The sequence below is a fragment of the Arachis stenosperma genome, chromosome 1 (assembly GCF_014773155.1).
Source record: "Arachis stenosperma cultivar V10309 chromosome 1, arast.V10309.gnm1.PFL2, whole genome shotgun sequence".
Taxonomy (NCBI): Eukaryota; Viridiplantae; Streptophyta; class Magnoliopsida; order Fabales; family Fabaceae; genus Arachis; species Arachis stenosperma.
Window position 1 is genome coordinate 126781378 of NC_080377.1, and position 10518 is coordinate 126791895.

At 35.5% G+C, this 10518-nt stretch overlaps 2 protein-coding genes across 3 annotated transcripts; both read right to left on the reverse strand.

The window, feature by feature from the left end:
• Positions 1–896: 896 nt before the first annotated feature.
• LOC130984778 (uncharacterized) lies at positions 897–5141 on the reverse strand (the record flags this gene model as incomplete). The annotated part of the gene is given in 11 exon segments (XM_057907606.1): positions 897–1591; positions 1723–1802; positions 1899–1957; positions 2124–2199; positions 2201–2247; positions 2368–2472; positions 2552–2620; positions 3136–3201; positions 3390–3487; positions 5001–5024; positions 5126–5141. Coding segments are annotated over 11 exon segments (657 nt in total), but the record flags the coding sequence as incomplete, so codon positions are not given.
• Positions 5142–6655: 1514 nt separating this feature from the next.
• On the reverse strand, positions 6656–10518 carry LOC130962230 (uncharacterized). Of its 2 annotated transcripts, XM_057888388.1 has the most exons (5): positions 10026–10518; positions 8733–9034; positions 7470–8369; positions 7112–7241; positions 6656–6953 (listed from the first exon to the last, which is right to left on the reverse strand). In XM_057888388.1, the coding sequence occupies exons 3-5, from the start codon at positions 7836–7838 to the stop codon at positions 6805–6807; spliced, it is 648 nt and encodes a 215-aa protein (XP_057744371.1). In that variant the 5' UTR covers positions 7839–8369; positions 8733–9034; positions 10026–10518; the 3' UTR covers positions 6656–6804. The 2 variants fall into 2 exon arrangements, with proteins under 2 accessions (XP_057744371.1, XP_057744378.1); XM_057888395.1 differs by lacking the exon at positions 8733–9034.

A 10518-nucleotide genomic window follows, 5' to 3' on the forward strand; every position in this document is an offset into this window, starting at 1 on the left:
CAAATTAACTTATAAGTTTAATATTAATTTACATATTATCTAATATATCCCTAACTAATATATATATAATATTTTAAATTTATACTATATAATATGATTAATTTAGCTCTCCGCACATCGTGCCTTTGCGCTGGTCTTAATCTAGTTTTGTTTTAATTTTGTTCTAAAAATTTTTAATTTGCATCAAATATACTTTTGGCGGCTAATTTTCAAAAACTTTAAAACTGATTTAGCAATAATTTCACAAGAACAACATTTAACATAAACAAATCAGACATAATGGAATTACAAAAAAAATCATATATATATCATGCATTGTTGCTGAATTTGTAAACTTAAAAAAATTTAACAACAGAATTAAAATTGAAACAAAATAAAACTTAATAGTATTTTTAACATTTTCAACAATTTAAGGAAAAAAATTATATTTTTCTCGTTAAATAATTAATTGAACTAATAGTACACACATTATTTCTAAGCAATTTCCAAAATCATGAGTCAAGAAAACGAACATTTTGAAATTTCACATAAAGTTAGAACGACGATTGTTTTGACAAAGTTTAGTTTAAAATTTTGATTGGAGTCATATTTATAATATTATCCATTCATTACATTATTGATTAGACTAAGAAAATAAGAAAATAATAAGAATGATGAAGGAAAAATAATCTTAGTCCGGGTTACCAAAAATTCAAATCAAGTTTCTAAATTATTGAAGGAAAATAACAATGTTATTTTTAACTTTTTTTTATCTCACTCCTCACATGATTTTTTCAATATATGTTCTTATGAATTTAGGGAGAAAAGTAACATTATCAAAATAGGTCATTTTCCTAAACAAAAGACACCAAAAAAAAAAGTAGACACCAAAAAAATAAGCTAACATGATGGTCAGTTTTAACTCAGGTGCTATTGAGGGATTGATTCTACGAGTGTATTCATTCAAAGATGATTATTTCTACAAAATAAAATGATACCAGCATATGGAGTAAAGGAATTTACAAGTCTAATTCATATATGATGATGTACTACTCTGAAAAGTGCCCCACACTAAAACAAAACATAAGGGAGCAAAAAGTTAAGAACAAGTGAAAACCTAAAATCTAATGGGTGACTTGATCTACATTTTCTTCCAATACATATTTTCACATAACCAAACCATTATCTCCAACACAAGCAACATAATTTAGTGTAGTCAGTTCTACTCAAAATCTATTATTTGTTGTACAATGGATTTCAGCTTCAAAAGGCATTTGTGTCATCATAGGTGAATTCCCCATGTAAGCACACGTGGTTAATACTACAGGGAAACTTCAGCATGTAAAAATTAACATTTAAGTTCCGATTCACTTGCCACTGGCCACGTATCTGAGAAAATGGAAATCCATCTTGCGTATCTCACAAGTCATGACTAACAGGGCCGTTTCGGGTCAGGCTGATGCTCCGACCTATCCACGTTATCACATCTTCTGACAAACTGGTCAAGAGTTCTCTGCCTTAAAGGGCTATGCTCAATAGTAGTATGCTTTGCAGGGCTACTCAATGGCTGATTATTTGACACAGCTAAAGTGTTCTCATGGCCATCTAACATCTGATTTTTCAATAACTAAAATTCAGAATGGTTTCTCAAAAACATCAAAAAGTAACTCTCAAATACTACTTGAGTATAAATCTTGACAAAATATAAATATAAACCAGAATAGAACCACCAGTTTATTTTACCATATGTTACATATGATAGTTCCAAGACGATGTAGAGATGTACCAGCCCCAAATTATCCAGTTTGAATTGCACCACATCCCTAAGATGTAAAAATCTAGAAGATCATCAATGCACAATAAATGTTAAGTCAACACTATACCAAGCAGCGACAGACTGCAGAAATGACAGCACTTACCATATGATGTCATCAACCGTATCATTTGCCAGCAAGTAATATATATTTACCGGAGAGACCTGTAAACAAGAACTAACTAGTCAAAGAACCATAAGAGCACATGTTGTCTTTGCAACTCAAAAATTTAGACATGAGAGTTCTTCTCATTTGAGATTATTTGTTTTCTTAATGTTGTCATGCAACTAGTAACAACTCCCTTCTTCTACTTAACGAGTGTGAGAATACCTTGCCAATTCTATGAGCACGATCTTCGGCCTGAAATAGGTAACCAGGAGTCCAAGATAGTTCTGCAAATATAACTGCTTGCAGCAGTTAAAGTTAATCCAACTCCTCCAGCATTAATGGATGGCTGCATGATAACATGTCACATGAAATCATTATCTCAAGCAAAAATATTAACCAATGCAACAGAAAAGATACTTTTCCTGGAAAAACATGGAAGAAATACACCGACAAAATATAACCATACCACAGCTACCTTGATAGAGTCCTCTTCCCGGAAATCTGTAACCAATTGTTGCCTTGATGCAGCAGGTCTACCTCCATCAATCCGGATGCAACCCACTTTTTTCCCCTGGAAATTTTCAACAGTTTTTGTAAGTGTTTATAATTTCCAAGTTAAAAAAAAATGAGTAAAATTGAACTGGTCTTACAAGAAGGCACTCATGTATCGCATCTATCATTGGCTGATGGTGCGCAAATATAAGAAACTTAAAACCTGCCTGCCGTGATCACAACATATTACATGTGATAACCACCAATAGCCCAAACGAAGCATCAAGATGGAAGCAAGAGAAAAAAAATTGAAGAAATCAAACATTCAAACTAAGCATACACAATTATTTGGGGGCAACAGGAGGATGGATGAAATATAAGAAATAAAATATGATCTAGTTTACCATTCGTGTGTATGGTCACCACTCAGACCAGCCAACATTGACACCAATAATAGTTGTGGTATATGTAGGAAAAAGCCATATGCTGACATTTTCACTACACTAATCAGCCAATTTAATTCATTCAAGTTATGGTCCTACGTTAAGGGGCACCGTTTGCGATAAAAGAAATATGAAAAGACCAATTTAACCAACATTGATGCAAGCACACCAATCAAAGATGGGTGTGAAACTCGAGAAGTTGAGAACCTAACTTGACTTTCTTATAGTACATATAGCTGCAGTCATTAATTCTTAGTATTGGCTTTTTATTGCTTTGAAGCGGTCGAGGAGAGCAATACCTCAATGAAAGTTCCAAGATATTCAAGAACAGCAGGAATCTTGGCATCTGCAGAATCAGTACATATCTGGAATCGAATATATCATAACTCAGTTTTGATCATATACCAGTCAAAATGATTTAAACTACTCGCATATAGGCCAAGGCCTGAGAAAATGTTGCAGTAGAAACTATAAACCTATCATAGTTCTAGGTAATAAGAAAAACTTCCAAACAAATTGTACAAGTCAACATTATGTTCAGAGCTGTGCAAACCTTGTCAATCAGATTCTTATGAGTAAACTTAAGAGATTCACCCTCATCTTTTGATTTGACAGACTTAATTTTGGCTTTTACGGTTTTACCACCTCCAACTGCAGTATAAAAAATAAAAAATAAAAATAAAAAAAAAAGAAAAAAGAAACTAATATTGGTTAGATTTTACCAAGACTCAAACTGAAAATGGAGAGTACATATTACCATTTCCAAGTCAAATAACCAAATTTTAGAAAGAAAAGTAGAAAACTTACCACAACATTACCAGTGAAGAGTGGTGAGAAATTTTTTGAACCGTTTTCAGAAGTGGAAGTTTTAGACAATTACTCATAATCTAAATAACAATCACATAGTTCAAATAAATGACATCCACAGTCGAGAAAATACAAAAAAAAAAATTATATGCCCAAAATAAGCATATTGTCAACAAAATAGGAATTGTATTCTATAACTAGCTCAAACACAAATAACAAGAACTGCATGATGCTATACTAGTCTCAAGATATAGATGCAAAACAAATATGTTGAATTACTTCACGGAATAAAGCATTAGTTTGCTTCATGTCCTTGTCAGCTAAGTCTAAGAAGACCTGAGTAGGGGTGTCAAAAATCCCCAGGAGGCGGGGATCCCCGCAGGGACCGCCCCGAATGGGGCCCCGATTGTGGGGAATTTTCCCCGTGGGGATGGGGATGGGGAGCAAAATTTTCCCGAGACAGGCGTGGGGACCCGAGCGGGGATCCCCGCCCCATCTCCGATAATTCCCCGAATGTTTGAAATTTCTTAAATAACCTTACTTTATTTCTAACATAGGGGTTTTTTAGTAATTTCACCAATTAAAAAACCCTAACCCTATTATTCAGTCTTCCCTACTCACTGTGTTGTTTGCTGCGCCATCTACTCTCTATTCCCAGTCCCAATTCTCTTCCATCTCCACTTTGTTCAAACTCCAAAACTCCCACAGCACTATACGCTGTTCTCTCCCACAGCCCCAACTCTCTCCAGTTTCCACTTGATGTTAAAAACTATATCTTATTTTTTTTTTAGAATGGAAATTGTATTTTAAGATTTTATTTTATGGACTATAATTTACTATGTTGTATTTGTGGACTTATAATCTTGGATAAGATATGTTTGTGTTTGTAATAGTATTTTCTAGTTTGTTTTTTATTTTTTGATATTTTTTACTAATATGAATGTTAAACATAAGGGGATGGGGAATGGGGCCCTGCGGGGAATACGGGGAACGCGGGGAATGGGGATGGGGACAATTATCCCCCATGACGGGGATCGGGCGGGGATGGGGATTAATTCTGGGGGCGAGGACGGGGAGCAGGGAGGCATCCCCCGCCCCGCCCCATTGACATCCCTAGACCTGAAGATCAACAAAAAAAAAAAAAAAGTTCCAAGTTTCATGAGCATGCTGTGAATGTTCATTGATTGAAACAAACAATAGCAAAAGAGTGCACTGCAGATTGGATAGAAGAGATGGAGATAAACAAGCGCACTTGTTGCCTACAATTTACAGGAAGTTGAGAAAGAACAACTTTTTTAAGCCTTCGTATCATCACTGTCACCTTCATCAAATTGTGTAATTCTTCATGATTACTTACCCCTTGATAAACTCCAAAAACTCCCTAGAAGAGAAATGAAAAATTGAAAGTTAGAATAAACATCCATCAATAAAAGAAAACTGGCTGCTTTGAAGAATCTCATTAGTAAAGAAGAGACGACTTACATCCTTGCAATTTCGGTTACCATATTAATGAACACTCTTATATGCATCAGGATACAAAGCTTCCATCTGTCAAACACAATTACAAAGATATCCTCAAATGTCTCCACCAATGTCGAACATATACAAGGTATTACATATAATCAGACAAAAGGAATACCTGCTTGAACAGTTCTATTGGTCGGAACAAGGCAGGAGTTCCACTAAGCAATATTGAATATTGAGCTTTCTGACATTTTTAGTCTTCACTTGAAACAAAGCATGAGAGAATTAGATCAAGAAAGATTACTCAGCAGCTAGCAGGTGACTATTGCAACTAAATGAACAATGAAAGTCAAACATGAATGATAATAAATAAAACTATTTTACACGACACCGGACTCTCACATTGGGAAGAGGGAAACATGGGTTCACATTACTCGAGTACTTGCACACGATTCTGCATGTGCTTGAAGCTGGTTATTTATTTATTTAAAAGGAAAGTAAAATTAAAAGAATATCATCTTAGCTCTCTAAAAGGTTTTACATATGACACCAGACTCCCATTTGTTTGTTTGCTTATTTGTTTAAATACTTTTTAATTCTCTCCAAATTTTTCCCACAAATCTCTATGCTTGATAGACAGATGGATACTTTAAAGGCAAGTATACCAGAAGCAAGCATGTAATTGTAGCTTTGAAGCTTGTTACCTTTGTAACCGGAAGAGTTGCAATAGTCCTCTTTTCCTGAGATTCTTCAGATAGTATGATTCATATACAACCAAACCTGAATTGTTTTTTGACAAAAAATGGGGGAATCACTCCTATGAGCATGATTTATTAGCAAAAGATGAAGTACTTTATCAAATTTCATGGGTTTCCACCATAATAACATATAGATATAGATTAATTCCTCTATTCATTGTGCTCTGCCCCTCAGAAATAATAAAAATAAAATAGCAAATGCTGACATATGATTAAAACAGACAAACCTCAGTGGAAGCAAAATAAACCTGAAAACAAATAACTAAAACATAAATGAGGGCATAATATAAGAGCTGATTACCAAGACAGAAAAAATATACCAAAAAATGGTCTGCTGGTGAAAAAGTTAGCAAACGTCTACATACCATACACCTTCTCTCTGAAATGGCAAAAACTTTGATTCAATGTAACTAGGGATCTTGTCCATATCAATCTTTCGGTAATCATAGCAAAAATAAACAAATATCAAAAAGTTTTAGCCAAATAATAATAATAACAAAGAGTGGGGGAAAATGAACCTAAAGCCTTGGAAGATCAAGACAGGAGAGAATAAAACAACTTAGTCAAAACCTTCATTCCGCCTATACCTCAAAGATCTGGAACAGCAAAATGTAGAAACAATGGCCCGATGCAGTAAGGGATCTAACTCGGTTAGTAATGTTAACAATTTCCATTTCCTTAGTTATGTACTTATGTTATCCCATATGAGAGTATTTTATTGTTATGCACCTATTAGAAACTAGAAAGTGCATTTTTCCCCCCCCCCCCCCCCCTCCTCCTCCTCCTCCTCCTCCTCCTCTCCCTCTTTCTCCTTTAGACAAGGCGAATTTGCATGTTAGTTTTCTAGCAGAAAGAGAAGAGAAAAGGGCATCATATTGGACAACAAATAACAGGTAATTTACGGAAAGCATGCCCGTGAACTATTCTGCACAAATATAATTAGAAAACAAAGATAAAGACAACAAAAAACTTGTCCATCATTTCTTCCTTCATCTTTTCCCGCTTTTCTGCAGCAAGCGGCTCAAGTCGGCAAATACCCTTCCTGGCTTGATCATTTGACGGATCAATTTCTAAGATCCTTTTCATATCTGCCAATTATTGTCAAGGAAAAAAAAAGTAGAGAAATGGAAAAAGTCAATTTAGAATTAAGCAGAAAATTAGTAAAAAATTGAATGTCATCAGTAAAAACATTCACTTCCTGAAGGGAGGCAAGTATACTAAGCCCCAATATAAAATTTGAACTCACCAGCAATGGCCTCTTCAAAATGCTCAAGCTTGTCATGGGCTTCTCCTCTTCTTGCCAATGCTTTAATAATGTATGCAGGGTTCAGTTCTAATGCTTGTGTGCATTCTTTAACTGTGCTGTCATATTTTCCCTGGATATATTTGGCAGAAGTCAACAGAAAATCAGGTTCTAAAGTCTAAACTCAATCACCTTCAAATTTAGCAGGGACATAAATTAGTTTATGTCAAATTAGTAAATAGCCTAAAAAGTAACATCAACTTAGTTGACCAAATTTTACCTAATATTTACTCTTACTTTGCGCAAGAGTTCACGGGATAACAAATGCAATTCTAATTAACAGGATAAAAGAACAGCATACCAGTTTCTGATAGCATGCAGCACGATTTGCATGGCAGATCAAACGTACTTCCACCGATGAAGACATGTTAAGTGCAACTTGTAGGGCAAGTTCATACTGGGATAATGCCTCCTCATACTTTCTATCTACAAAAAGTATGGTGGGAGTCACATGCTCCTCTTGCTGAATGATGTCCTCTGTTGCTTCTTTCCCTTGTTTGTCACTGGACTCCTTGGTTTCTTCCTTCTCTTCTCTTACTACCTTTCCATTTCTCAAATAAATAGCCTTGCATTCTTCCTTTGGGTTTGGGATTGTATCACTGGAAAAAAAATTTGTGGATTTTTCCATTCTTTGAGCAAGTTGGCCCATTTGTATCTCTAAATTTCTCATTGAAGCTTCTTGACTCCTGGTGAAAGAGGTGGTGTTTTGTGAAAGTTTTTCCAAGGCTAATTCAAGGTTAAAAAGCCTCTGTGAGTCTTGTTGGGTTGTGTGTGTGCTTTGGGAGAGTTTTTCTAGTGCAAGTTCAAGGTTGGTAAGCCTTTGGGAGTCTTGAGATGGTTGAGTGAAGGATGGTGATTGTTGTTGGTGAGAATTGTTCTGAGGGTGGTTGTTTTGTTGATGGGGGTTGAAGGTATTATGTTGAGGTTGGAACTGGTTCTGTTGATGGTTATTGTTGAAATTATTGGGTTTTTGATTATGATTTTCTCACCCAAAATTTGGATGATTTCTCTATTCAGAATTATAGGTCTTGGAAAAGGGGTCATTGTGATGCTTATCAATGTAATTTACTTGCTCTATGGAGGAGTATCCATAATCCATTCCTTCACTTTGAGATAGTCCATTACTCACAGCATAGGAATTTTCTTGCATTCCTCTTATGTATTGAGTAATTGCATTTAATTGTTGAGATAAAACTTTATTCTGAGCCAAAAGGTATCCAAAGTGAGGCAAGGTATCCAAAATAAGGCATCACCATTCAATCATTCTCTTCATCATCAAAAAGCATCGTGTTTGTGTTTTTGGACTTAAATGCATATGCATGTTTTAAATGCCACAATCAACATCAAGACTTCACTGCTTCAAATTTTTAGTGCAGTTTATAAAACATTGCTTAGTTTCCTTTCTGTCAAAAGTTTGATTATAAATTATTTTGACAAACTAATTGAAAGCACTAGAAAATGAAAATAAAAAAAAATGATCATTACTAAAAAAATTATGATCAAAGGAGAAAGTTGTCGAAAAAAATGCAAAAATTTCCCAAAAGATGAAATTTCGAAACCCAACCAGATTCAATTCCTCATCGATGGAGAGATCATTACTCGGAGAACACCATGCTCCATGCTCCATGCTCCATGCTCCAGCTCCGCATGCTGGTGTTGCAACTTCGGCAGCGGTTGATCGTTCTTGACAGCAGCTAGCTCTGCCATGCTCGCCTTCAGCATCGCTGCCAAGGTCCGTGTCACTCGCAGTTTCAAAACCATCAAAAGCGGCAGTGTTGAATGGATTCGCATTTCGATCTAGAGTATCACGCTGCTCTATCACCACCAACATTGTCTCCTTCAGCTCTCAACTACCATGCCTGTACCCTATTCTCTTCTCTCATCTCTTTAGTAAAATCGTAGTTTTTTTTTTTAATTCAATATTTAGACTCAAAATTAATTGACTAAGAAAATAAAAGTTTATATTTTGAAATTCTGGTCACCACTCAGACCAGCCATCATTGACACCAATAATGGTTGTGGTATAGGTAGGGATGGCAAGCGGGGAAGCCCGCCCCACCCCGTCCCGCCCCACCAGAAGCCCGCCCTTAGGCGGGCTGGCCCGCCCCGCCCTGGCGGGCTAAGCCCGCCAAAGCTCCTCTTTTTTTTTTACTATTAACTACTAAGTAATATATATAATTTCACAACCATGTTAATAAATTTAATAATTTCTAATGGCATAAAAAATTATATTTTTTATATTAACAAACATTAAAGTCTTTGTAATTATAAATATCTAAAAAATATAATTATAAACCAAATTTTCATTCAAAATATAAGTATAAATATTCTCTCCAAAACAAAATAAATATAATCCAAAACATAATTATAAATATTGTCTCTAAAATAACATAAACATAATTCAAAACACTCAATTTTGCCCGCCCCGCCAAAGCTCGCCAAACCTCGCGGTTTAAGCGGTGCGGGTTAAGCGGGCTTTTGTTATTTGGCGGTCCCAATTTTCCAGCCCAACCCACCTTTTTTGGCGGGTTACGCGGGCCGGCCCAGCAGGTTTAGGCCCGTTTGCCACCCCTAGGTATAGGTATGAAAATGCCATACGCTGACATTTTCGCTACACTAATCAGCCAATTTAATTCATTCAAGTTATGGTCCTACATTAAGCGGCACCGTTTGCGATAAAAGCAATGTGAACAGACCAATTTAACCAATTTGATGAAAGCACACCAATCAAAGAAGATGGGTGAGAAACTAGAGATGTTGAGAACTTAACTTTGACTTTCTTATAGTACATATAGCTGCAGTGATTAATTCTAGTATTGACTTTTTATTGCTTTGAAGCGGTGGAGGGGAGCAATACCTCAACGGAAGTTTCAAGATATTCAAGAACAGCAGCAATCTTGGCGTATGTTCAACGGAGAAGGTGTTTTCAGACTCCTCTAAGACTGTCACCAAAATTTTTCCTACAAGGCCTCTTTATTTTTGAGAAGAATGTTGGAGAGGAGGAAGTAGTGGTTTTCATATATAACCATTATGATGCTGACTTATGTTTGAGTTCGAGATTAAAAAAATTTCAAAGTTTATATGAAACACATTTTAAGTAGTTTGTCAAGTTTGTATGAGCAGATAGAGATGTATCATGGAGATATAAGCTGAGAAAGTAGGTATAAGTGTGTAAAATGTGGTGATAGAATACTGATTACAGGAGTGGAGGAAAATTTTTTCTCTGATTCTACTAAGCACAAAAATGTTATCATTGAAGGAGATGGTTTGGTTACGTAAAGTTATTACGTTCATCAAATCTTGGGAAACCTCCAACAGAATGTAAAATGTTCTTCAATTTTTTAGAATGG

Bases quoted from the DNA above. Each gene is read 5' to 3' on its own strand.
- LOC130962230 (XM_057888395.1), bottom strand. From the start codon at position 7,838: ATGAGAAATTTAGAGATACAAATGGGCCAACTTGCTCAAAGAATGGAA. The intron at 7,242-7,469 runs GTATGCTGTTCT...AAATATATCCAG, and splicing joins CTGCATGCTATCAGAAACTG to GGAAAATATGACAGCACAGT. The intron at 6,954-7,111 runs GTGAGTTCAAAT...AATAATTGGCAG, and splicing joins TTTTGAAGAGGCCATTGCTG to ATATGAAAAGGATCTTAGAA.